General features: G+C 49.0%; 2 protein-coding genes across 4 annotated transcripts in view; one reads left to right on the top strand and one right to left on the bottom strand.

Moving 5' to 3' along the window:
* Positions 1 to 1,349: 1,349 nt before the first annotated feature.
* LOC116954203 (uncharacterized) lies at positions 1,350 to 16,090 on the bottom strand. The gene is made up of 2 exons (XM_032974735.2): positions 15,456 to 16,090; positions 1,350 to 11,154 (listed from the first exon to the last, which is right to left on the bottom strand). The coding sequence occupies exon 2, from the start codon at positions 11,080 to 11,082 to the stop codon at positions 8,404 to 8,406; it is 2,679 nt and encodes an 892-aa protein (XP_032830626.2). The 5' UTR covers positions 11,083 to 11,154; positions 15,456 to 16,090; the 3' UTR covers positions 1,350 to 8,403.
* PCIF1 (phosphorylated CTD interacting factor 1) overlaps positions 14,889 to 27,797 on the top strand; it is a 31,738-nt gene continuing 18,829 nt past the window's right edge. For 2 of the 3 annotated variants that reach the window (XM_032974738.2, XM_032974737.2), the window contains exons 1-5: positions 14,890 to 15,045; positions 21,761 to 21,963; positions 23,507 to 23,631; positions 25,384 to 25,554; positions 27,227 to 27,339. In XM_032974738.2, coding sequence (XP_032830629.1) covers positions 15,038 to 15,045; positions 21,761 to 21,963; positions 23,507 to 23,631; positions 25,384 to 25,554; positions 27,227 to 27,339 — 620 coding nt within the window. In that variant the 5' untranslated portion in view covers positions 14,890 to 15,037. Of the gene's footprint in view, positions 15,046 to 21,756; positions 21,964 to 23,506; positions 23,632 to 25,383; positions 25,555 to 27,226; positions 27,340 to 27,797 lie in introns of all 3 variants that reach the window. The other variant, XM_032974739.2, reaches the window with a different exon arrangement.

Raw genomic sequence — 27,797 nt, 5'->3', positions numbered from 1 at the left:
TAATATATAAAACAATATATTTATATATACTTTACCGAAAGAGCTAAGAATATATACTATAAACTTATTTTCTATTTTTACCAGGTGAGGCCCCACTGAGCTCTATAGCTCTTTTTCACAAGCGACCTGGCCGCCACAAATGACAGCTCAACGGAGTTAGTGGCTTATCATCGCGCGGAAATGCAGAGCATGTTTCTAAATGTGAGGGGGAAAAACAGGAGGCGGAGCAAAATTCACTCGACCACGGAGAGAGAGAACACGCAAACTCGAAATAAACAGCAGGCGTCAGGGTCGGGATCGAACCCACTGTCTCCTGCATACCGAACCTGACGCTCGCTGCTGTATATTCGCACTTTGCGTGTCTCTCTCCCCATGGTCGGGTGAATTTTGCTGCGGGTCCTCCGGTATTCCCCTTCACATTGAGAATCAACGTCACGCGTATTTGGCTGCTGCTATAAATTTCCACATGACGATTAAAAACAACTTCACCGAGCTATATTTGTGGCCATGTTGCTTCTGAACAAGAGCTATATGGCTCAGTGGGCCTTCATACCTGGTAAAATAATAAATAGTAATAGAGTTAAGTCACGGACACCACTAAACAGTCTGGCTGCTATACATTACCACGTGATCGGCCACTTCGTTGAGAGGTTATTTGTGATAGCCAGATCGCTTCTGGGCCTTACCTGGTAAAATACCAAAAAGTGTATTTTTGTTAGATTTGTTTTACCCGGGTGACCACCTAACAGCCCCTAGCCATACGGGCAGTCTTCCAAGTAATGCGTTTAGGTTATTGTATTTGGCTGCTGTACATTTCCAAGCCATTTCCTTGAGCTATCGTTTCTGGCCAGGTCGCTTCTGAAACACAAAGCTGTATAGCCCAGTGGGGCCTTACCTGGTAAAATAAAATTCAACAAAAAAATTGTTGCATCACCGTATCTTGCTGCTCTACGTCACCTTCTCGCCCTCGGCGTTCTCAATCTCTACGATCTCTCTCTGTTCCTCCTTGCTGTCGCTCTCTCTCTCACTTCTCGCCTCCCTTCACTGGAACAAACTTCCCCCTCCACATTCAGCGGTCACCTTCGCTCACTAAGTTTCGGCTCCTCACTCACAACTCACTCATTGTTCCCGAGCTCACCCCACGGCCGCTTCTTAATCTCCCCATCACCGCCACCGTTCCCTCTTTATATTCTCATGACACGGCTCTCACTCATTAACCGCGTTCGTTCATCATCATTTACGGTCATCAATTTTGCTTTCACCAAATTCACGCAGCGTCACAGATTCTCCCACATCGCTTCCTCTCATCGATTTCATTCACCTCATCTCCACCATTACACCCACACGCGTTGTTGTTGTTGTACCGTTGTTAATTCTTTGTAAAAGCGCCTCGGTTAAGGGGCGATGTTATTTCCGTCAAGATAAGATGGTCAGGTGTAATAGGATTTCTCCGCAAATCTGGCTGTCCGCCTGATGATGCTAGTTATAATTACTGGCGAAACGTCGTACTCGCAATCTGAATGTTGTATTAGGCTTTACTCTCCAACACACTGGTGTGCTGAACTAGTACCGAATCGGCACGTTCGCTCTACGTGACAAACCTTATTAATTGGTCGTTTCGGGCGGCGGCGGCAGCTTTAACGACATTCACATTTCCGCGATCTAACCCAAAGAACCTCTCTCATTACAGACGAGCTTTACTACCCGGCTTCGCCCGAGACTTGGATCCTTTTCTTAATACACGGCCTACGTGGAGGGTGGGTGGGGGGGATGCGTGATGTCAGCAGGCACACTGCGTGACGCTGCCGCATGCGGGTGACATCACAGATGTGACGTCACAGCTCACTTGCCGTGCAAAATATACCCATTAATGCGCCCCCCCCCCCGCCCCAAAATACAAAAGTCTATTTTTATACTTTTTTTCATTGTGTACAGTCTGGAAGCTACCCACATGCCAAATTTCAAGTTAGTTGCATGTCGGGAAGTATGCTAAACATTTCGAACAGAACCACATTCACAAATTTCCCTTTTATATATAAAATAGTTCTGGTTTGGTATGAAGGCGTCGGGGGGTGGAGGGAGGGCACCACACGGTGGGATTTGTCCCGAGGCCCCCTAGGCACGGCCCCGGCCACACTCATCGGGCACTTGGCAGACTTTTTAAGAGCGCTCGGGCACTGACGTCACCGCGCGGGCCTCTCCGTCTAGAAGGCACGCGGTTCAAGTCAGCGCTTGAGCGGAGAGGCTGCCCAATGGATAAAACTGTCAGCGATTTCGGAATGTGGAATATCCACCGCTGGTGCAGGGGTTTATCAACACAGAGAGAGGAGTGGTGTCACCCCCAAAGGCGGTGTGATGAGCGAGGAATTTTGAGTGGACCTTTCCAGTTGCCAATATCGTTTCATTGTTGCACTCATTAGTCCAGGAGTCTCGGCATTCTTTTTTCAAGAGGGTCCCTGCCAAGTTTTCGCTGCAGGGGTGGGTGACCATTTCTGCTCTGTGTGTGTGTGTGTGCTATCCCAATGCAGTTTTTGTTTCAAATTTGGCTCGATGACTCCGGCACGCCCTACTCTCGCGAACGACATCCCCGACGACCTTGAAACATCCAGGAGCGAAAGCAAGACGGCCAGCGTAGCGGTATTTTCACGGTCAGCGTGCACCGCGGGATTAACCGGGGGCGGCCACCGATTTCGAACCGCCGAAAGATCGGCGACAAGCGGTGAACCGCGCCGCCGCTGGCCACGGTGGGAATAAGTGACGACGACGAGTGAGCACGCGCGGTTTTCTAACACAGCTGTACTCGGCAACATCGATGAGACCGCGTTACAGAGAGTGTTACATGTTTTATTCACCTATACACACACACAAAATCAGTTACGACGTTTAATTGGACCGTGTGAGATGAGGGGGGAAGTAACGAGAGGGGGGGGTGGGTCCCACCAGGCACGTTTCACGCACGGTTCAGAGAAGAGATTCCCACTTGGGCGGTGGCAGCACGCGGCGTGGACACATCTCACCGTCATCGCGGAATGGCACAGAACGGAAAATGGTAATTAAATCGCAAAAACAAAGAGTCGTGCTTTACCAACTCCTGGGTGTTTCAATGAAGAAGAAGTAGGAGAAACAAGTCTGACGGTCTGGTATTCGAACGAAATTGTGGTTGTTGTTTCCATAACGGATCGTCTCAAGGGTTGTTGGCAGGGCGGACGGCTCACGCTGGCAGGGCCTTAGCCCCCCCCCCCACCACCACGGAGACTCCCTCGCCAGCTCCAGCACTCAACACGGCAGCCTCGAACTACAGCAGCGGCGCTTCTTAACCCCTCGCAGGCCGTGGGCACGGACACGGCGTGGACACCGTGCAGGAGAAACTTGTTCGAATGTTGTCCCCCCCCCTTGCCCCACCGGTGACACTTTCTTGTCGCGGTGACGAAACGCACGGAGAGACACAGCGAGAACCACGCGTCGAACACAAATGAACACGAATACAGCGATGTCAAACTGTGAAAACACATGCCTTACTAACACGAAACTAGCACTGACACGCAAGGCTGGGGAGGGGGGTGGGTAATGCCTTGCTAACGAACGCCGCGTTGACTGGAGGCATGGACCTTTGACCTCCGTCGATCGTGGCCTTCGTCGCCTGAGTTGGGGTTTTTGGGCTTGGAGGTGGGCGGTGGGGGCACAGGAACCATGAGGTCTTGCTTAGTGGGGGGGGGGGGTGAGAACCACTGCCCCACAGCGCTACCTCCAGCAGGCCACGTGGCAGAACGTCACCGTTGGTGAAGCCGTGCCCTGCGTCACCTTGCGCTGACCTCCATTTCAATGCAGATGACTTCAAAGTTGTGTGCTTTTAAGTCGTCCAGATTGAGAACTCATTTCTTTAGAGCTGCTTTTTTCTGCCTACTTTGTTGTCCTTCTCCCGCACCTCCGGTTAGCACGGTCGGCTACGTACGGTGTGAAAGAAGTTTAACAAACATCTACTCACAAACACATCCATAGGCTTACCACACAGAGACCCAACATACGTAAGTGCAGCTTTAGCCGTGCACGGCAACTGGGCCTTTAAGCCGTGGTCCACGCGTCCATTGCTGACAGCACCAAACCAAATCGAAGATTTGACAAAGACTCAAACGCATCCGTTTATAACAATGTGACCCGAAAAGAAAAACATATATAATGGGCAACGTTTTGGGAAATGGACCTTGTTCATAGCACACGAACAAGCCAGAGAGACCGAGCTAATGCAAGCTGAAGTATGACCAGTCTCAAATTGGCACACGATGGTTGCCCATTCGTAGATAGCGAGTGACAAGTGAAGAATGTAAACTGATGAAATGGAATTCGTTCATCTATTCAGGGCCACAGTGTTGTTGACGAATGTGTCCGGTTTTTCATTTGTGCTTGCGCACCGCTGCAACGTCACAAACGATGCGTTGAATATAATGTTTAGATCGTTGAAAGCCGATCGGCTATTACTCACTGTTCAAGGCTGCACTCCGATCGCGTTTTGTATTGTTCCTCAATGTAAATTTCTGACCCCATACCCCTACTGGACACCTGTGGGAAATGAGCTTCATAGCTCATCGGATTTATCCAGGATAAACAAAGATTCTGATTCTGCAGTGACCGTCCACGTGTATCGGAGTGAAAGGCAGTGAGGCGACACTGTAAACCCGTTGCCCCCGTGTTTAGCGCGGTTGGCTAGGCAGGGGTGTGAACAAAGTTCAACATGTGTACGTACGTACGTGTGTGTCAGCACCTGAGTTTCCGTCAGACGCTCATGAAGAGGAATATCCAGCCCCCTGAAAAGAGAGAACGGTTTTGTGTTTGTAGATGCAGGTCCAGGCTACGTCTCCCGTGACGTCGGTCGCGGATGGGAAATCGTCGGGGTCAGGTCGCGCCAAAGGGCGACTTCCCGCTAGAATGTGCACCGAGGCGTTGGTGCCCGCAGCTCCTGTTCACAGTCCCGCAGAGCCAGCGGTGGGGAATTCCACATTCCGAGGACGACCGCTGTTGACTTCCCAACAGAGCTGCCCGAATGTCATCGATCCCCGGAGGGACGATGGGCTGTGGCAAACCCCCAAGCAGGATTTGAACTCGTAACCTTTTTGATTGCGAGCCTGCTCGCAATCGCCAGAATCCACATCGTCGTCCCCCCAACGCCGTGTCGCTGCACGGCGACATACGAGGGTCGGTCAAAAACTAGTGCGGGGACTACTTTCGGTCTTAGACAAAACTAAAGGCCGAACGCTGTGCTCGGCCAGAGATTTCTGCATGGACGGTGCTCAATGCGACGGCGTGATGTCCCGATGAACAAGGTCCACGCGCCCGACTCCCATTATTCAGGCCGTTTCCGTTAAACTGCATCCCTTAGGCGCATTCGAAACGACCAAATGAAACAACCCGATTCGCTGCCTTGACCCCCGTGGAATGACCAACTCACGGTGCAACAACGCCTCGACTGTCGGAGAAGACAGTCGAGGTGTTGTTGACATTCGCGCGCGCCTGTCTTGGCTATCGTCGAGGTGACAAAAGGATCCTCTGCTGAGATGACCCCATGGTCTGCCTCGTCTTGGGATCGTAGAAATGAAACCAAACCTCATCACCTCACCCACCCACTGACTCACCTACTCGGTCGCTCGCTCGATCACTCACCCACTCGCTTGCTCACCCACTCACTCGCTCGCTCACCCAGTCACTTGTTCACCCAATCACCCACTTGCTCACTCCCTCGCTCACCCACTCACTCACTTACTTGCTCACCACTCGCTCACCCACTCACTCACCCACTTACTTGCTCACCACTCGCTCACCCACTCACTCGCTCACCCACTCACTCGCCCACCCACTCGCTCATTCAACCACTCACTCAAGTCACTTGCTCACCCACTCAACCACTCGCTGTCCTGCTTTCTTTGATCGAGGTGACGTCATCGTCCACGGAGATGACTCTGTCTCGGGATAGAAGCCATGAACCCAAGTCTCATCACGTCTCATCACCTCACCCATTCACTCACTCACTAACCCACTTGCTCACCCACCCACTCGCTCACTCACTCACCCACTCACCCACTCACTCACTCACCCACGTGCTGTCCTACTTTCTTTGGTCAAGATGACGACGGCGTCCTCCACCGAGATGACCCGACGCTCCATTTCGGGATAGAAGCCATGAACCCAAGCCTCATCGCCTGGTTCCTCATCCCACCGTATTCACCAGATTTGGCACCAAATTGCTTTTTTTTTTCCCCATTCCCTAGATTGAAACGCACACCCTAAACGGAAAGAGCATTTCAGGATGTTCCCAACCAGTCATCCAAAATGCAACTCGGGAACTGAAAGCCATCGCCCATACCAGGGATGCATCGGCACATAGCAGGACCGCTGGAATCACCGTGCTCGATCAGGAGGAGACTGATTTGAAGGAGATCAATTTGATTCGGTATGTCGTCCTTTAGTTTTGTCTGAACAAAAGTAGTCCTGGTACTTTATCAATCCTCGTACGCTGCCGTACAAGGCACATGCAAGCGATTGAAGTCAAGAGCAGTGTAAGCTGGACGCACTGCAAATTGTCAATACGTCTACGAGCGCTTACAAGTTGGGGCATCCTCGCGATCCGCAGTGGCGCGTGGATGCCAAACAGCAGATCCACGCTTAAGATAATCCAACACAAACGAAACCTTTAAGTCTATAAGTGCGTTGCTATTAGGGACTTTTGCCCTGTAGGAAACTGGTCAAGTCCAAAGGGTTGGCCAAAAACTTGGCAAGGAAAAAAAACTTGGCGTTAGATGGATCACGTAGTAAACCACTGGAGTTTGCGCTCCTTCAAGGGAGGAGGAAGATCGAAACTACACAAACTCTTAACTCCTGAAGCACTCTCGCCGTGACCAGCACGACAATGGCATCGAGTTCCTGAAACGCATCACCGCTGCCATCACAACGCGCAAGACTGGAATAAATAGAATTTACACGCACGGGTGTAGTGACATCGGCGGTATTATATCGGTCTCCTGTTCTACCGTAACAAAAACGAGCGAATCAAGGTCAGGCAGTCTCGTCTGCGGCAAAGCCCAAGCCACCAAACTCATCGCCGACGAGTGCACCAACCCGTGAATGCACACCCTGGCGTCATCGCAGCAATCCACACAGCGTCTACTGCCGCCTTGGATCGTTGAGGGACCTCGACGTTCAACGATGGCATCATCTGCACAAACTGTCGCCCACGTGCCATCTGGAAAGAAGAAGCCTCGTCCGGCGCTCTCGCGAAATGCGCTGGACGTCGACGGGGCCGGGTTGGCGGCAGAGGGAGGCGGCTCGCAACCGTAAGGTCGAGAGTTCAAATGCTGGCTGGGCAGGGTTGACTCGGCCCATCCTCCCCCCCCACCCCCACCCGGGAGGATCGATAACGCCGTGTCTATTCACGGGGCAACGGCGGGTATGGACTTGCTTTCGCCGTAGAAATGTGTGTACGCATTTCCACCACTGCCGTCTCGGGGCTGTAGATGGGAGATTAGCACCATTTCCATCGCTCGTTCCGAGCAGGAATCGTCGACATTTATATATTTTTGGACCGTACCAAAAAACAAAAAAGGCCCTTAGCTGATTTTTTATTTCGTTTCTCTTTCGTGGAGCTCTGCGCCTGCGCTAGGCAGGCGGGGACATCACAGGCAGCGCGTGTAAACCATTCACTATTTTTTATTTTATCAGGTAAGGCCCACTGAGCTAAACAGCTCTTTTTTGGAAGCGACCTGGCTATCACAAATAATATATCAACGAAGTAGCTTACTCTTAGAAATGCGTGACGTTTGATTCTAAATGTGGAGGTAAAACCGGAGGACCTGGAGAAAAATCCACACGACCATGGGCAGAACATGCAAACTCCAAATATAGAGCAGGCGTCGGGGTCGGGATTGAACCCACGACCTTCTGCACGATTAACACGTAGGTTTTCGTGACCAATATTATTCATAATAAAGGTTTTTTGGGTTAGATGGTGTAATGTGTCGTGAACCCACCACCATCCGATACAGCCAATTAGTAAGGTTTTTCACGTAAACAAAACATGCAAATTATAATTACTAGTTCAGCACACCGGTGTGTAGGAGAGTAAACCCACAAAATTGACAATTTGAATACTACGTTTTGCTGGTGATTACACCAGGCGATTTTCCAGGGTAAGGTGATGTCGAGTGGTGGTGGTGTTAACGACGCATTTATATTCGCGATATCGAACCAAAAAAAAACTTCACGATGGACCTCCTGCACACCAGGCGAGGTAGTTAACGTCTCGCTACTGTGGCGCCCCACAAGACGAGAGCCGTCTGCTTCCCGGGCCACGCGTCTCTCTATCTCTCTCTATCTCTCTCTATCTCTCTCTCTCTCTCGCCCGCCCGCTTCCTCCCGCTAGGACAGCAGCGTCCAGAGCTCGCGCGGCTCCATGCAGGGGCCGCCGCACTCCACTGCCCGGTCCCTGCGCTCTTCCGCGTTCTGCTGCTTCAGCAGCCACGAGCGCACCAGCGGCCTGGCGTCGAACCACTCCTGCGGGGGGCCGTTGCACTTGATCCAGAGCACGTTGGCCAGGTGCTCGTCGCCGTCCTCATCCAGGTCATCCTCGTCGTCGTCGTCATCGACGTCATCATCGTCGTCGACCTCTTCCTCTTTGATGATGCCATACATCCGGCGGTTCTGCTTGCGGTTCCGGCGGCGCTGCTGCTGCTGCTGCTGCTGCCGCCGCCGCCGCTGCTGCTGACGGTCGAGGAGAGAGTCCGCGCGCTGGCGCGACGCGGCCACGTCGGCGAGCGCGGCGGTGACGCGCTCGCACTCGGCACTGCACGTGGGCAGCGTGGCGATCGCCACCTCCAGCTTGCTCAGCGCGCCGCCCTCCGGCACGGCCGCGCCGCGCCGCCGGCTACGGAACTGCGAGGCGCAGTCGAGCGGCGGCAGGCGCAGCCGCCGGGCGAGGCGCGCCACCTCGTCCTCCTCGGAGGAGGGCGGCCGCTTCCCATCCCCCGCATTGTCCTCGTCCTGCCGTTGCTTCCACAGCTCGGGGTCGAGCACGGAGACGAGCTCGAACACGTCGACGGGGAAGCGCGCCGTCAGGCCGTTGACGAGCGTCTGGTAGAACCGCGCCGTGTCCAGCCGGCCGCCGCCGCCGTCGTCGTCGTCGTCGTCCACCACCACGCCCTTGAAGAGGCCGTCGGCCAGCCGCCGCTCGGCCCTGTTCAAAGACTTGCCGCCGCCATCCCGCAGGGACGCGACGGCGGCGACGGCGCGTCGCGCGGCCCAGAGCGCGTCGCACGCGGTGGCGCGTGCGTCCTGCAGCGCGGCGGCCAGCGCGCGCAGCTCGCGCAGCGCGTCCTTGGCGGCCGCCAGGTGCCGCACGAACGCGGCGCTCTCGAGGCGGCCGCGCAGGCGCCGGTACGCCTCCCGTTCGTCGGGCGCGCGCGACGGGTCGGCGGAGGCGCGGGCGAAGTGCGTGTGCAGCGCCGTGTAGCCGCGCCACGCGGCGCGGGCGCACGCGAACGTCGACGCCGCGTGGCGCCCGTCGGCCGGCGTCACGGCGGCGACGCGCGCCACTTCCGCGCCGAAGTCTGGCGCCGCCGCCGCCAGCTCGCCGGCGTTCCTCGGCGAGCGCGCGCACAGCTCGGCCAACGCCGTCACCAGCGAGCCGAGCCGGTCGGCGGCGCCGCTCGCCAGCAGGCAGCGCGACGCGTCCTGCTCCAGCCTGTGCGCCACGCAGCACAGCCACAGCAGGAGGCGCGGGAACGCCTTCTGGAAGTGCGCGCCGATGCCGCGCAGGGCGGGGATGTCGGCCGATGGGCCCTCGCTGGCGCCGGCCAGCAGCTTGTCGTCGAGCGCGGCGCGGCCCAGCTTGTCCTCGAGGCGGCGCACCACGGCGCGCGCCGCCTCCTCGGCGCTCCCGCCGTCGGGGAGTCGCACGAGGTCGAGCAGCGCGTTGTCGACGGACGCCGCGGCGCCGACGCGCGCCCGCACCAGCACGGCGGCGAAGCGGCGGCGCGCGAACGAGCAGCCGTCGACGAGCACCGAGAAGCAGTCGGCGCCGCCCACCAGGTGCGCCGTCAGCTTGGCCTCCATCTCTGCGCGGACGTGAGCGATGACGCGCAGGCAGCCGTGCGTGCCGCCCGCCCGCCCGAGCCGCGCGCCGCTGAGCCCCTGCAGCGCGCAGAGGGAATCGTGCTGGCAGGCGCGGAGGTCCTCCTTGGCCACGAGGTATGCCGTGCGGAAGGCGCGCTCCGTCTCCGAGAACAGCCTGCTTTTGGAGTCCACCACGTGCCTAGGCGGCGGCGGTGCCGGTGCGCGAGGGGCCGGTTGCGTCGTCTCGTGGACGGCGCTGATATAGCTCGCCTGGCGGTGCGCCTTAGTGTCGCGGTGCTCGTACACTTTCTTGCGCAGCTTCTTCTTGTCCTTGGCCCACACCATGCCGGCGCGCCACTCCTTGGCAAGGAAGACCCCCTGCCGCTTGTAGACCACCACGCTCGCCTCCCTGCAGATGGCGCAGCCGATGCCCTCCTGGCTGCGGAACAGCCACTTGGCGCGGCCCTGCCACGCGCGGAACTCGTCGTCCGACCACGGGAAGCACCGCTTTACTGTTTCGCCAGCCTGCTGCGGCTGTTGCTGCTGGTGTTTCTGCTGCTGGTAATGTTGTTGCTGGTGCTGCTGTTGCCGCCGCTGTTGCGATAACGACGCCGATTTTGCCCCCGCCGCTTTTGCCACTGCTGTCGCCGCGGCCATGGCCACGGCCGTCCTGCTGCTCCTCCGCATGGGCTCGCGGCCGACCACTCCCGGTTTGACATCAGGCGCCGACCCCGAACTCCGGGTGCCTTCGTTCGCCATCAGCTCCGCGCCGCCGACGCCGACGCCGACGCTGCCGCTATCCGGCACGAGTTCGAGCTTGACGTCGGCAGGCTCCGGCACGAACTCGAGCTTGACGACCGGCGACAGGGGGCTCGGTGAGAGGCCGTATGGTGGCGTGGCGAGGTCGGGCGTCCGTTCGGCTTCGCACCATCTCCCCGAGGACGGGTTCCTGCCGCTGAAGGTGCCTTGAACGTCACAGATGGACATGTCCAGAGAGGCCGGGCCTGCGGCAGTGTTCAAAGGGCGGCGGACGACTCTGTCCAGTGGCCCCCGGCTGGCCTGTGTGTGTGAAATAAACGTGGGAACACGAGGAGGCGATGGGATGGGAAGGAAAGGGAAGAATGCAACACGGCCTGGCGGTAGCGAGTTCGCTGCTTGGTGCAGCGGTTGGAATCCAGTAGGACGCCCTGGTTATTACTGTGTATGTTTTCACCGTAAAAATCGCGTTGATTTTTCTCTGGGTCTTTCCGTTCCCCCCCCCCCCTCCACATTTAGAATCAACGTGCGTTTAGAGTATTTGTCTGCTGCAATAAAATGTCACGTAATGGTAAGCCACTTCGTTGAGCTATAACTTGTGGCCAGGTCGCTTCTGAAAAAGAGCTATACAGCTCAGTAGAACTTACATGGTAAAATAAAAAAAAATAGTTTTGTTTTGGTCTGATTTCTATTTACTTTACTGCTGTGTGATATTGTTTCGATTTTTTTTCCTTTTGGTGACCCAGGTCCCTCTTGCAAATGAAACTCCAATCCTTGGTCTCTTGAGTTCTTCCCCTGGTTAAACATAATAAACTCATTGACCCATGTAGAGTATTCTCTGGGTCTTTTGGTAAAGTTACCCAAAGAATATGAATTCCTGCAGTGTAGAGTGTTTTGATTGCCTTAGTCATTACTGCCATCTGTGCCTCGAAACGACGATGGCTGTCTCAGAAACTTGGGAGTTAGCGCTTTATGTTATCCTGATGTTATGTTGATGTAATACACACATTTTGCTGTCCGCCTGATGATGCTAGTTGTAATTACAGGCGAAATGTCGTACTCAGATTGTAAATGTTGCGGATTTGCTCTCCATCACACCGGTGTGCTGTACTAGTAATGAATTGGGACGTTTAGTTTACGTGAGAAACCTTACTAATTGGCTGTGTCGGGTGGTGGCGGGTTTAACGACACATTTATATTTACGTGCTCTAACCCCAAAAAACTATATTATGGATTTTATCCTGTTTGTTGTTTTTAAACATACGGTATTTTTTTGTATGCAGAGGGTTCATGGCTAAAAGGACCAATCTGGCTGTGATATGGATCCTTGCTCAGTGATTGTAGGGGTGTGTGGACACGTTGTTCTGTGTCCCAATTTGACAGCAGAGGTCACACTCCGAATCAGTCGAGTGGAATTGTCTTTTCATTGGCTACGCAACGCTGTGTGGAAGCTACCTGGTCCGTCGCTTCACACGAAGCTTTGGGGCTTCTCGGCCATGGTCATGCCCTCCCTTCTCTATGCTTGCGAAACGTGGATACCCCTCAATGAACATCTTCACCAGTTTAGCTTGTCCTGCCATGATCCCTCCTGGGTTTAACCAGGCTGAATTGTGTAAGGAGCTCAGAAATCCTTGAAAGAAATGGACAATCGGTGAGCTCCTCTGGCAGGCAAGGTTGCGGTTGGCTGGGTCATGTAGCCCGCATGCCCAGTCACTGCATGGCCAAGCAGGTTTTGTTCGGCCAGATAGCGGGGGATAAATGGGCACGACACGGGCTAGAGAAGAGATGGAGTCATGTGGTACGAGAGGATATGGAGCTGAGTGGATTTGCCAATGACTGGTACCAGTGGTGTTAAGATCGGCCTCTGGAGGAGGCTCGTGAAAAGACGCCACTGGGCAGGTGGAGTCAGTCGCCCTCTAATAACAACAGAGAGGAGAGGAGCAATGCTCACAACAATGAGCGGAATGTCAGGCTGCTAAAACACATCAAGTTGGCACAGTAGGAACACAAGTGGTGCATCGGCCAGTCATCTCAGTCAACTCATGGCACCTGGTTCAGTCCCGTGACCCCCTGTCAGCGAGTCTTCGACACTTCACGTGGCCTTAAAATGCATACAGCCTGGGACAAGTGCTGTGGGGATTAGTGTAAGGCGCCCACGGTGACGAGATGTTAACTACGTCACCTGGTATACAGGTGGTTGTGGGTTTCACCCTGACGCTTGCTACATATTTGGAGTTTGCATGTCTCTCTCTCTAACACCGTGGTCGCGTGGTTTTTCTCTGGGTCCTTATAAATTCCCACTTGATAAGCCGTTTCGTTGACCTACCATATGTGGCCAGGTAGCTTCTGAAAAAGAGCTATATAGCTCTGTGGGGACATAACGAGTAAAATAAAAGAGTTTAGTATATATTTAGAGTATCTCATACCTGTCAACCCATAAGGTTTACCCGTATTATTGTACAGGGAAATTGAGTTCTCAGGTCCATATGGCGTACAGCCATTTCAATATGGGCAACATTTTTTTGTCTATTTTTTTGTCTTTCTCCCTTGTGATGGGACTTTGTAGGATGAATGTTGAGACTGATAAGGGGTTGACTGGTATAGACTTATCTTTTAAACTCAGGAGGGGGTGGTATTTTGAACGGCTGCCCTGGTCGAGTTCGACAGTCCCAAGCTGCTTTGCAATGATGCGGTAAGTCTCTGAAATCCTCAATGCATGTCCGGCCCATCACAACTGATGCCGACCCAGCAAAATTTCAATGTCTATCGTTGACGTCACCCAAATTAGCATACAACCACGTGACACGAAGTCCCCCCCCCCGCCCAAACATACATTAACATAAATTACGTGACAGGGGAAAAAACACTAGGGCTGAACGATTAATTTAAAATCGAAATAGTAATTTGAAACAATGCAATTAGCAAATAGCAAAGGCTGCGATTTTTTGCGATTTGAAAAGTCCTATTACTTTCTTACTGGAATTGCTTTATTTTTTATTATAACTTCATTTAACTTAACAATTGTTCTATGTTGGATTGTTCTATTTCAATTAAAACATTTTAATAAATACATGTTGGAAGCGAGTCATAACGTTTAAGTTCTCATCCTTGCATTTGAATATATAGAGCAGTTCCTATTTTGATGGTATTTCAGTTTCATTTGCATTTATTTGGTATAGCCCTGCGAGCCATTCTGCTCTTGAATCGGGTGCAACCTCAACAAACAAAAAACATGAACAAGAAAACATCTTAAAGTGACTGCTTGTGTTGTGGTTATTGCAAACATGATGCCTTGAATAAAGGTGTCAGTTTTTGTGTCAGTTAAAAAGGGTAAAACCTATTACTATATCTTGTTACTGGCAAAGGAGGTCTCATAATGTAAATGCTCACCCCGAGCCCTCAATACTCTGATAGTGCGCTGTTTTTGAGTTGTACGCCTTTTGGCGTCTTCTGGTCCAACACCAGTGGAGACTAGGCTCTAAGAAAAGCCGTCTCGGGTGTGGACCAATCAAATTCAAGGACAGTGCAAATTATTATCAGAGTTGTCTCTTTTGTTTGCATTTTGACTGCTTGTGTTGTGGTTATTGCAAACATGATGCCTTGAATAAAGGTGTCAGTTTTTGTGCCAGTTAAAAGGGTAAAACCTATTCCTATATCTTAAAATGACTATCCGCAAACAGAAAAATCCAGGAAAAAACAGCAAAATCTTCCAGGCATCATGTGGTAATGCTCCATCACGTGTTTTAAATCTATTACACAGTGAATATTGAACTGAAGCTTGACTTAATTTTTTGTTAATCGCAAATCAAATCGCAATGTCAGAAACATTCCCCAAATCCTTCAGCCCTAGAAACCCCCCCACCTCCCACATAATTAGCATAATAGCAGTCACGCGACACCCAGCGACGTCATTGGAGCCCTCCCCCCACTCCGCATATGATTAGCATAATCCAAACCACGCGACCCTCACCACTAATAAACATGACGTCACCTCCAAAAGAAATGGGGAGGGCGGCGACGTTTACGGGAAGCAGCCAATGGGCGCTCGACCCGGGGGCGGGGCCCGCGCGTGCGCACTCGCGCGCCCCCCTCAAAATGGTGACGAGACGGCGCGGCGCGGAGCGGGGAGGACGCGGCGCGGACGAGCGCTAGGAGCGGCGCGCAGCGGGCAGCTGCCTCCCCCCTAATGCTGAGGTAAAAATGAGCGAAAACGAAAAGGAAAGAAGAGAGGAAACCCGTGGGGAGACCGTCCGTTGCGTTAAAGCGTGCTTATTTTAATTGTTTATTTTACATTTTTTCGTGGGGGTTTCTGGCGCCAAAAAAAACCGCCGTCTCGAGCGGCGCGCGCACGGCCGCCATTTTTCTCCTTCCCGTTGCGTTTTTCGCGCCTTTTTTGCGTCGCCTCAGCCACGACCAAAATGAAAAAACGAGGGCTCGGGATAAAACATAGACGACGATAATAAACAATAACACGGAAACGGGAACCCCCCCCACCCTCCGGACGACCGATCACGAAGCCTCCCCCCCCCCCAAAATAAAAACAATGTCGCAAAACGTCACGCGTTGTGTTGTCGAGTGCGCGATGTGGCCGTGACGCTCCTCACCCTCCTCGGCGCGGCCGCGTCTGCGTCATGGCCGCCTCCCTCCTCACACCTCCCCCCGACCACCGCCACATCCTCACGTCTTTTCGTCTTCCTCCTCTTCCCACCGCCGCTTATCCACGCGATTAATCTCCTTCGCCGCCTTTGTGGCGATGTCGCGTGGCCCCCGCCGGCTGTGTCCGCTCGCTTAGCGTCGGGCGGCCGCCCGAGAGCGCGGGGAGGAGCCGGCGCGGCCGCGTTGCGTTTGGTCGCACGCTCGCCTTCAATTTGTTTACGCGAATGGACGCTCCGTCGACAACGCGGCGTTGCTCGGGGAACTATAAAGCGCCTCGTGCCGCTCGCGAAAGCCTACGTACGATTCCCGTGCCCGAACCTCTCCGCGGCGTGTTTGTGTGCGCGTGTGTGTGTGGAAATATGGGAATGTATTTGTGGGTCAGGGAGAATGTAAATTCCCTACCAAAGTCGTGATCCACCACCACTACAACTCCACCACCACCACCAACCCCACTCGCATTTGTATTATGGATGATAAATATAACTCGCCTCAGTGTGGGTGTAGTTTCTCACCACTGTGGTGTGCCCGTGCATGTCTTTCACTTTATTACACCAATACTGTAGTAAGCTGTTTACAAAATTCCAACACCCCCCCCACTCCACGTGCATCGGTACGAACAGAGATGAGTTGTGTTTGCCGGCCTCGTCGCCATGCAGACATAACAACAGCGTTGAAAGCGGTCACGTTTACATATCACGTTTAAATGTATATCTTTTAATTTAACATTATTTTGGAAATTAGGAGGGGGGCGCCTTTTTTAGGAGAGTACTGTTATGATTCAAGTGTTAGTAGTATCCCCCTATGTCGCCAAATAATACAGGTCAATTGTAATATGACACGTTACAAAATGAGTATTGTGATCTTGCAAAGTACTCCGTGAAAGATTCACACGCATCAAGAGCTGTAAATGAGTAGGTCTGCTGTTCACCGGGGTTGCAGCCAACAACTTCCAACTTTTATGCCCCCCTTAAGTTGGTAAATGTAACTAGGCAACGATAAGTCTCGGCTCTTTTCCAATAAACCAAAGTATAAAATGTGCAGTCACCCTGGGTGATGGATGAGATTTGGTGCGCAATAAAAAGTGCCTGTTATGAAGTTCGCTCCTTTATTGTTAATCGGAACCGTCAAGGCTTGTAGATGAAGACGTTTCCCGTGCTGAAATTAGCGTTAAAGTGTTTATTTCTGGGCCTCTGAACAAGTGGTGGAAATTGCGCGTTTCTAATGTTACCTTAGGACACTTTAAAAAAAAAACACATGTTTGGAATTACCGTTGTGGTAAGGTGCAAAAGTTTGTAACTTGCACAAACGCTCGACTACCTTACACTACCGACGAGTGATTTGCAAGGTATTTCGTGAATTGAAGCTATACTTTTAATGTAAATAAAACACATTGGCCTGCAATTTAGGCGGATAACGATGAATTTCTGTGCATTTTCTAGAATACTCTCGCAAACCCACATCTCGTGTATAACATTGCGTAGAAACCTGCAGGCTTCTATAAAAGTGATGCAGTAACATTGCAGTATAATTTGACACCCTTAAATGTCAACTGTTATTGTATAAATATTGTTTTCAGACAGGCTACACTTTGCGTGCGTTTTATTGACTTGAATTTGATTATTATTTGTTTAAGAGCTTGAGCGAGCTGGCAGGTAAATAAAGATGTAACATACTAAAACGTGTAAATACTGTAAGCTTAACTTAAAATATAATATATGCAATTCTTCATAACCCACTAACCAGCTGCGTATTTGGAGATGGTGATGAGGAAATCGCTGAGCCTGTAGAGTTGCTAGATTATTATTTTCCTCAACACCTTAATCTAATTTATCATTGCACACTAACGAGTCTGCTTACACGATATTTGGTTATGGAGTAAATGATAATCGTCTTAACATCCTCCTCGTTCATATATTGTTTTCATGAAAATAAAATACAATTGTGTTGCAAATAAAATACAATTGTGTTGCTAGTTATTTATTTTTGACTGAAGAATTATTATTGGTTAGATAGAATGAGCATTGAACTGGGTTATATCAGAACGTTCACTACTGGTATGTCGAGTCCACATTCAACTTTATTTTAATGAATCGGGGTGTACGGTACTGTATAAGCTAACTTTTGCTTTGAAATGTCCCTTTAGGGCGTATTGGTAGCTTGTGAGCACATTCTCCACTACTCCAGCAGTCAGAACCAAGTCGAAGGTTTGCTTTGTGTAATCACCCGGTACATTAATTGTTACTGGGCATCGCCAGTGTACGCGATCAGCTGAAGAGTGGGTGTTGCTATTATAATTTACTACTATAATGAGCCAAGAATGTCTGTGTGTCCCGTGCGTGACGTCACTCCACATCAGCCAGCCCCCCTCATTAATAATTATGAACAGTTGACGTCACTCCACATCGAACAGCCCCACTCATTCATAATAATGAGGTGACATCTTCCAAATGGGCACCCCCCCCACCATTAATAATTAGTGGGTGACGTCAATCCACATGCTGGGGGGGGCGAGGTGCCTCCTCCCCCCCTCAGCATCAACTTACAACCCTCACTACAAAGGCAGAACCCTCAGTGTCACGCCATCTCCGTCACGCTGTTGAGACGTCGAAGTAAAAAGGACGTCGTGATTAACAAGGGATTATAACCTTTAAATGAAATAAGTCTTGTGTCACCGCGGCCTTACAAATTGCACACGCATTGATACAGTGAATACCACGTCGCGGTCTGCTTTTTGCTTTCAAGTTTCAGATTTACTGAAATACACCCGTCCTTGGACGGCCAAAAGGCTAGTCTTTAAATAATCTTCCAAGGAAATCCTCGACAGCGAAACCATTTTTAGTAAGGGCGGTGCTTGGGATTTTCCTAAATTTCAGCAATTTGTATTTTTCTTGAGCTGTCATTTGCAAAAATATCCTCCTGCTGTGCCAGTATCATACTCTAAATTATAACGTTTGCTAAAAAGCAATACAGAGTTTAAAAATTGGCACCACTGCTTCTTGAGAAACAGCATTTACGCATTTGGAAATTGGACAGGCCATGATTTATATATGCCATTAAATGTCATATTACAGTATTTGTATGCCATTTTGGAAATGATACAATATCGAGTACATTATTAAATATATAAGGTTTCTCACACACTTCACGGATATTCAGGGTGACTTCAAACATAGTCGTGTGTGTGACATTTTTGGTATGATATGACCAACATTTGTATGTGTATTCATTTCATAGATTACAATGAGTTATCCGATGTGAAATCCCCCTAACTTTCTCTGTACGTTTATTTAGGATATAGCAATTCTAAGCGTTATGGGACTTATTTTTAACTGTGCTGTTATTCTTTTTTAACTTTTTGTAGTGATATGTTTTGAAGTATTGAGACATGGGGGTTTCTGAAAGGAGAGAGGACATTTACTTGGAGTTAAAAGGTTTTCTCCATCATTTGTCAAGAGCATGTTTTTATAGTAAAGTAGAAAATCAATAAGTCATTTATTTAGAACAGCTTTTTGTGTTTAGTTGTCCTTCGTCCGCACCTCCGATTAACACGGTTAGATGCCTACGGTGCGAAAGAAGTTCTACATTTATACGTCTGTTTTATAGGATAATGCAGATGACTAAATAACTGGCTTGAGCCAAAAGTATGACATCTGTGAATGGCGATGTTTGTTTACGTTTTCTGATGTAATGTAGCCTCTTATCAGTGACCCATGCACCCAATGTTAAGGGCTGAACAGCTTTGGTTCAGTGAGGACTTTTTGTTGGAATTTTTAATTCTTCATGTTGTCCCTCATGGTCAGGTGGGTGGTGGGTTGCCCAGTGGGTCATCCGCGTGCTTGTCACGCCATCAAGTTTGCTGATGACGTCTTATGCAATACATATAGTTGTGGTTTCAAAGGTGTACCATCTATCGGAAGATGTGATTCGTAAAAGATTTTTGGAGAATTCTAAAACGAAGCTGTTGTGTGCTTATATTAACCCCAATCGTATCCTTTCAGATGCGCTTTCTGCGGCCGTCTGGAACACTCTTCCGATATTAGGAAGCCACTGGAGCTGTGCACTTTTAAATCTAGATTGAAAACGAATTTATTTAGAACTGCTTTTTGTGTTTAGTTTGTTGTCCTTCCCCCGCACCTCCGATTAGCACGGTTGGCTACATACGGTGCGAAAGAAGTTCTAAATACATATCCTAGAGTTGAAAATTACCAATGACTCGCCGAATGGCTGGGAAGTTTTGTGGTGCTATAATTAAAGCATTAACAATGCCACTCGGTCAAATCCCTGTTGGAGTTTGTTGGATTATGGTTAGGCTTCAATAAAATAAGAACATTGAAGCCGTATTTTTACCCTCCGATTTCTTTCATTAGCCCTCTATTTCTAATTTTCTACATCCCAGATAATTGCACAGCGAATCTTAATGACATAGCACCTCGTATATAAAATAACGGTACTCTGTAAGGCTAATGTTTACCTGCAAGGATTGAATGAGCAATGGAGGGGGCTTCTTTTTTAGACCGATTAGACGTTTTTTTGTCTGAGAATTATGTATTTAACAGATTGACGTTGATGTTCATTGGAGAACTTGTGATGTAAATCTCGCATTTGATTAAATTTCATGGATTTTACAGTGTGGTGTCATTCAAGTAAAGGTAGCCTAATTTTTTTGTATTTCTGTCCAAGCTTTCATTCCAATATTGGCTTGTTTTGATATTTAGCCACATTTATGTCAGCAGATGATTTAACAGGTGCTCCGATGTCTGTTGACGAACGATGATTTGTTCTGCTCTTTTGAACTTGACGGCGACCATGGCAACATTGGATTCATTACTTGCTTTCTTGAAGCACAGAATTACACATGTAATTTACATCTGCTGTTTTCACAAATGCAGGATGCTTTTTACACCAAAAAAATTAGGCTTGTGACCATATCGGGCTGAATCTGTGTATTTGTTTTCGGCTGGACTGGTACAATGTTTCAGTTTATTCCCAAAAAAATCTTCAAAGTGTAACTTAACATTACACAAGCAATGACGGAAAGACAGTGGGGTTAATGACTTGTATCCACAAATTGCAACCCAATGCTAAATTGGTGCACTATAGAATTCATCAAGAGATGCTCGATGTAAAGAAAATGACAGTGGAAATGAAGGCCGTTTTGAATTCTGCTGTGAGAATTACTGTTAATGACCTATGAATTCTCGAATTTTTTATGGACTGTGCAATGAAATGGGTAGTGCCCCATGTCCAACTTCATACTGAAGCACAGTGGTTGTCAAGAGGCAGAGTATTTACTCGCTTGTTTGAGCTACGTTTATAAGTACAGCTATTTCTAAGATACCATTCCAATTTGCAAGCAGTTTTAAGATTCATCCTTGCTCTCGCGATTGGCCTACCACTCCGATATAGTCACACACCTTAATGGGCTGAACATGGGGCTGCAGGAAGTTTCGGTGACTCTTGGAAGTGCGAGACAAAATTAAGAAACTTGACTTGTTTGCATGTCGTGTACAGAAAGATAACTTCTGCGCTTATCCAACATTGTAAGGTATTCTGTTTGAGAATGAACTGGTTCTTGACAACAAGATAAAAGATGAGGTCAAAGAACATCTTGTTGCTCCAAAGAAACCGTTTGAAGATTACTTTCCAGTTGAACTTGCAGACATAGTATTGTATGATGCTCTTACTACATACCTGTTTGGGGCAGGACTTTTTCATCACTTGCCACCCTCAATCCAGCCCGATATGGTCATGTTCCTGGAAAATGAATGCTGAATCTCACCTGAGGCTAAAGCTGCCAAACATTGCACTCGACTTCACAGAACATTGCTCGCAAAAACAGGCACATACATCACATTGGAGATGTAAGGCTGGTTATAAATGTGAGTAACGTGCTTTGATTTGCAAAATAAAAAAAAATTTACCAAGTCGTTTTCCGGAGATCTCCCCCGCAATTTTCAAGTGGTTTGCCAACGAAAGTTTGAGCACCACTGGTCTAAGGCGTCTGAGACGTCTGCAGAATTTTTGTTTACCCCCTAGAGTTAATTGAATGTTTTGGATACAAGGGCCTAGAAGTTCTGGGTGTGGTGAACCAAGAAAAGGTAGCTTTCAGGGTTGAGAGGGCATCAGGGGAGAGACCAAATAGGTGCCACTCTAGCCTGAGGGGGAGCAGCTGTCTGACAACTAATAAAGCATTGTGTGTATGTATGTACGTGTGTTGTGCGTGCGCGCATTTGTGCGTGCTTACACGAGGCAGCAAGGCCGTGAGGGCGGATGCGGAGCCGGCAATGTCTGCCGAGCAGCACAACTCTGCCCGCAACAACCATGCGGCGGCGACGGCGGTGGCGGTGGTGGCAGCGGTGCCAGCCCTCGCTCCTGGAGCCAGTCCGGCACATCCCCAGCCCGTGCCGGTGGCGCACGCTCAGCCGCTGTCGCCCCCGCTGGTGCAAGACTTGCCCGGTCAGCACACAGAGCCCAAACGGTGTTATTCATTCGTTGGGTCATTGAATGTGCCCCCATTTGTACATGTAATATGTTGCAGTCAGCGCTGTCATTGTTAAGGAGCGATTCCTTTCCTCATTAAAGGAAGCTGTATAACACAAATAAAATAAACTTGTCTTGTAGATGAATATGGTGGTTTTGTGGTCTTGGTTGTTCAACGTGTGTGCTAAAAGTTATCCAAAAAGGTTCTGGTCAGACACATAGCAGAAAAGAGACATCACTGCCATGAGGTAATATGACGTCAATCCAATAATGGCATGAGGGAGAGCTCTGGACACACAACCTAGCTATTCAAATACCAGATAAGAGCTTTGTTTTTTTACACTTTACATTTTTAAGCATTTTGTTCGCTATAAAAAAATCTATGGTAGTGCGACAGTTCAAATCTGCTTCTTTGAAGAAAATAACAATGCAATTCACCACTCAAATCCTAAGCTTCCATTTTCAACAATGGTGTGCCGGCATTAGATTTCCCACTGTACAGCATGTGCTGTGACCGACGAGCTCAGGTAAATGGCTCCACACCATGTGAATGTAGGTAAAAGTACTCCAGTATGCGCTGTGGATTACTGAGGCTGTGGGCTCATGTCGAGGGAGTAGTGCAGTAATGGTATATAAACAAAGCATGGTAATCGTGGTGTCATCTGTACACTTGGACATTTCCCTGTTTCCATTGTACAGTCGTAATTATTTTAATAGTGTACAGGAAAACCTCGCCGAACACGGGTTACCTTCCTGGAAAATGCTATGTCGGTCAAGACCGGGTTCAACGATTTATTGATCTCATGGGAAATAGGGTTAGTTCCTGGGTCCGTAATTATAACCCACGTTCTTCTTTGAACTAATTCTTAATTATTTCCACCCCTTATTGTAAATAAAGGATTCCGAGTCACTCTTCATATCTTGTGCGGGTGTACACTCTTTCATTTTCACGTCGACACAAAACCACCGCCTCCATTGCTCTTCCCGCACCACGGCACTCCTGCCCAACGCTTGCACCCTGACACTGATTTTTGCCAGCCCAATGTTCGCCCTTGAACAATCACTTGAACGTTAATGATTTGCCATCAAGGCGTCCGTGTGACCAACGCCATCAATGAGTGGACGGCTAGATTCATGCGGCAATGCGTACAGCACTCGCCTCTCTCAAGCCTATCTAATGACTATATTGTAACAATCTGAGCAACGTCAAACCCGTGTATCACCGAAACATCACCCTTGTGTAACGGAAAGCAGATCTCATTAAGTAAACCGTGTGTAGCCGAAACAATGTGTTCGATAAAACCACTTAAGGCGATGTTTTCCTGTATAGTACACCATGTTTGGGCAGTCTTACGCTAGTAATGTCACTAGAGTGCGCTGCAGTGGTGCGCTTGAATGTAAAAAAAAATTCACAGTTCAATTTTACTTGGTCATGAAGCTCAACACTTGGAGTTGCACATCAGAAGTATGTGTCCGCAGAATGACGTATATTTGCGTGTGTGGAAAATTTTACTAACAGATGAACTCATCCAAGGCGGTTGGAGTAAATGCTGGAGCCGACGGGAGAACCGGCCCTACTTTTACAATCGCTTCACCAAGCAGTCGCTGTGGGAGCTGCCTGCGTTGGGACAGCACGATGTCATTGTAAGGGCCCCTCATCCCTACTCCAATCCTACCTTCTGCCTGTAGCCACATGTCTCACCAATAGACACCTGCTTTTTGTTTTAGGACTACTTTTGTTTTATAACAAATGTTTGTGTTTCGTTACCCATCCGAGTTAAAATCCTTACCACCTATGAGCACGCTTGGCTACGTTCGGTGCGAAAGAAGTTCATGCATACAAAATCACCCTTTTGACCTCGTAAGTACAAGCCTCAAGGGTTCACATGGGTGACTGGGTAGGTCACTGAGCTGGGCGTGGTGGTGCATGCCTGTAGTACAGTGCTTTAGGGGCAAGGTTTCTATTTTTCTAGGTTTGATCAAGTACAGTGACACCACCAGATTCGCCCTCTTTGGGCTGTGAGGCAGATAGTCACAGTGCAAGAATTGGGTTGGGCGGTTCCTGAACCTGTCAGTGTAGCCTTTGACTATTATCCCCTCGTAGGTGTGGGGTTTCTCTGTGTAGGCTGTTTTTTTTTTTCCAAATGCAAAACAATACTTACAAAGGAAGAGGATAAACATCTCAACGTATGATTATTGATGATTAGTAAAGCGTTGTTGATCAAAGAATGTCTTTCCCCGGCACCTCTGATTAGCACGGTTGGCTACGCATGGTGTGAAAAAAGTTCAGCATACATACAATGTTGCTAATTGTTTCTATCACGTTGGAGCCAGCGCTGGAATGATGTTGGTTTGAAGGCTAGCAGTTTAGCATAGGATTTTGGTCCCCGTTCATGCACTTCCGCTTTTGCTGAAATGTGCCTGTGTTAATACGCGTGTTACCACTGTTACCGAAGGAGTTTCAGTCCGTCACAAGAGAGTCCCGTGTTTTGCCTTTTGCCGATAGTCAGGGGTGGAGTCACAGGGGGGGCTGGGGGGGGACTCAGCCCTCCCTGAAATTTTGGGAAAGTCGGTAATCGGGATAACCGGATATCCGGCTGCTGCAAAATGCTGGCTGCCACCTTGTGCTGCCCTGCAGGCTGCTTGAGCGACAGCCTTTCGAACTTATCGAACTTATCAAACTTATTAGCCACATCAGCGGCTCCGACCTATGCGTTCAAATCCAATAAAATTTGTTTTATACATTTGTGGCGCCCATTGGAAAACATACACCGGATATCTCAGAATATTGATGTCAGCCCCCCCAAGTCAAAATCCTGGCTCCGCCCCTGCCGATGGTGATAATTAGTTTTAAAGTCTGGCTAGTTGACTTGGTGCACAATTCTTCTATGGCCTATACAGTGGGCTGCACCTTTTTAGGGCGCCGCAGTGGCGAGATGACCTCCTGATATACAGGAGGTCATAGGTTCGATCCTGATCCTGACGCCTGTATATTTGGAGTTTGCATGTTCTCCCCGTAGTCGTGTTGATTATTCTTCAGGTTCTCCAGTTTTTCTCTCTACGTTTAGAAACATGCATTTACAGTATTTGGCTGCTATAAATTTCCACGCGATAAACCACTTTGTTGAGCTATAATTTGAGGCCAGGTCACTTCTGTAAAACATATATATAGCTCAGTGGGCATTACCTGGTAAAATACCAATTTTGTTTATTTTTTTATACGAGTTAATCTCCCAAAACCTTGAGATGTAGCTCCGTTTGGATGTAATATAAATCCACATTGCAAATCGTATTGCCCCTACAAAGTAGTTGTAGTGCATCACAAGAGATAGTCCCTACAGCCGTGTTACCAACCATTGTTACTGATGCTGTGCTTGTGGTTCTTTTGACGTGCAGTCAGATCCGCTGGGTCTGAATGCGGCCCCGGTTGGCGGGGTGCCGGGCGCACCTGCGGCGGGCGCCACCGGAGCCTCCGCCGAGGATGCTGCTCTCAGGAAGCGCCGGCTGTCGGAGGAGATCGGGGCCGGCGTCGCAGGGGCAGCGAGTGCCGTGTCCAAGCGGACCAAGGTGTGCATGGCAGGAGCTTTGAAAGAAAAGATAATGTGTAATTAAACCCTTTTCCGTTACGAGGCGTCCGCAAGTTGCAGGGTGGGTGTCCCGTTCACCGCCGGATCTTGGAGCACGCAAGTGGTTCAGACGTTGTACTTACCGCAGTGAACTGTCGCGACACAAACGCACTCGATGATAGCTGGCGTAAACTGTGCCACATGCCATCCCGCATGGCCTTGTGGGAGCCTCAGTACGTGTTCCGACTTGAAGACATGCCATATTTATTTCTTCCTATTCCATTACGATGACGTGCACGTACGTGATCGGAACAGAATCGGAAGAAAAATTGATGTACATGTACACGTTTTGATTTAAAGCTTTCGTGACTGCAGTAATTCATATTCTTAGTTTTTTCGGTAAAGTCAACGTGACTTTACCGAAAAAACTAAGAATATGTACACGTTTGTCATCAGTTTTGTTTTATGTTGTTTTGCGCATACACCATCGTAATTGTAAAGGGTTAAAATGTTGTAATAGCTCTGTGTAATAAAATAACAGTGCTGCTTAGGTTTTCACAGTTGCGCTGTTTAGCTCCAATCGATATGTTTTCAAGTTTTACCATGCGTTTTCGTGATGTCTGACGGTTTCGCTTCACGCACTGGGCTGAAGCTTCACTTTGTGAACAAGTTTCAGTTGCGGAAGAAGCTTCCACAGCACGTGGAGTGAAACGTCAAACGTTGCTGCTCTCCGAAAACGCAGCAATATAATTATAAATCAACAACAGACACGAATCCGTTTCATTGCACAAATAAAATGTTGGCCTGCCAACCTCTGGACCCATTCAACCAGTGTTTTGCAGTTAGCATTTCCTTAAAAAAATATTGATTTTAACTCGACTCTGAATCATCATCAGACTGTATGTAGCCTGTGAAACAAAAGCCCCTGGCTTGCTTGGTGTTACAAGGAAAAGCCATTTATGAACCGTGAGACCTCATCGGTTATGCATTTATTTCTTAAGCAGGATGGCTTTCGTAACACAGCACCACTTTAATATGGGACCTTTCACGTAGCACAGCTTACGTTTGAGGAGATTGGGTTATCTGAAGGGAAACTGTTGGCTCCATATCAGATTAAAGCAGTATTTTTATCGTAGGCGCCCACGGAGCCAATTATGTTATCAGTGTTGGCTCATTATACAGGTAATAACGACTTAATAATGTTACATATATGACTCATTGGTATTTTAATTACTCAGGATCTGATTTGGTGTCGGTGGGCTCTGAAATGCCCCTTTGCTTTTTCGCTGTCACTCCCAATGCATTCCATAAATGTCAAATTGTTTGTGTACCTGAGTAAAACCTTTTTCCGTCAGCCTAACAAGAAACACAAGCAATCAATGCTTTACTATTCATTGACTTAACTGCCAGTTGCTTTGCTCTTTCCTGGTTGAAATTTAAAGTTCTTGATTGGCAAATGTGCTCTATATCTCGTCTCTTGGAACCGATTCTCACCCACTGTCAAAGTATGGGCTCGTATTGCGTTAGTTTAGCGTGACTTTTTTTCCACTGAATTAGGCTACAAAAGATTGTTATTATCAACCCTTGGGATGAGTTGATGTTTTGTTTGCTAATTAATTGTTCATACCACTGTCTTCTGCCTTCAAACCCTTGTCTTTTTTTCCTCCACTCAGTCGGAGGACGTGATGCCGGTCACCCCAGTGGCGCCTGTCCCCAAGGGCTGGAAGACGGAGGGTGGATTTGCTAGTCCCACACAGAAGCCCAAGCCTCCCACCCTGCCCTTCCCGTACGCCTTTCCAGCACTGTCCCCTGCTTCCACTCCCAAGCACTTCACTGTTCTTCAGTGCTTTTGTTGTTAAAATATGATGTATTTATTTTGCGTTATCTTAAGTTTGTATTCAGGGCTAGCTGCTCTGGCCAGGTGACTCACCGGAAGAGTGATCAGTTCGCAATTGGAAGGTTGCAAGTTAAAATCCTTACTTGTTTGGGGTTGATTCAGCTCACTGGCCCTCCTATGTCAGTCTTTATTTTAACAACAATCTTATATTTGTGAACTTTTTTTTTTCCCGGCATATTTTTCAGTTTAAAGTTTAAGTTGTTTAGTTGTGGTGTTGTACGAGGCGTAAACTCGATGAGAGTGGTTGCAAGTTCTGATTCTAAATGGCGTTGAGCTCATCCCATGATTCATATGGGGTGTATGAATTGAATACCACTGAGAAGTCAACTCTCTTTAGCCTTGAAGGG

Source organism: Petromyzon marinus, chromosome 54, assembly GCF_048934315.1.
Source record: "Petromyzon marinus isolate PM22_M1 ecotype Great Lakes invasive population chromosome 54, UKy_Petmar_22M1.pri1.0, whole genome shotgun sequence".
NCBI lineage: Eukaryota > Metazoa > Chordata > Hyperoartia > Petromyzontiformes > Petromyzontidae > Petromyzon > Petromyzon marinus.
This window is presented reverse-complemented; position numbering and strand designations above follow the sequence as displayed.

Coding starts and splice junctions, on each gene's coding strand:
- LOC116954203 (XM_032974735.2), bottom strand. CDS start 11,082: ATGTCCATCTGTGACGTTCAAGGCACCTTCAGCGGCAGGAACCCGTCC.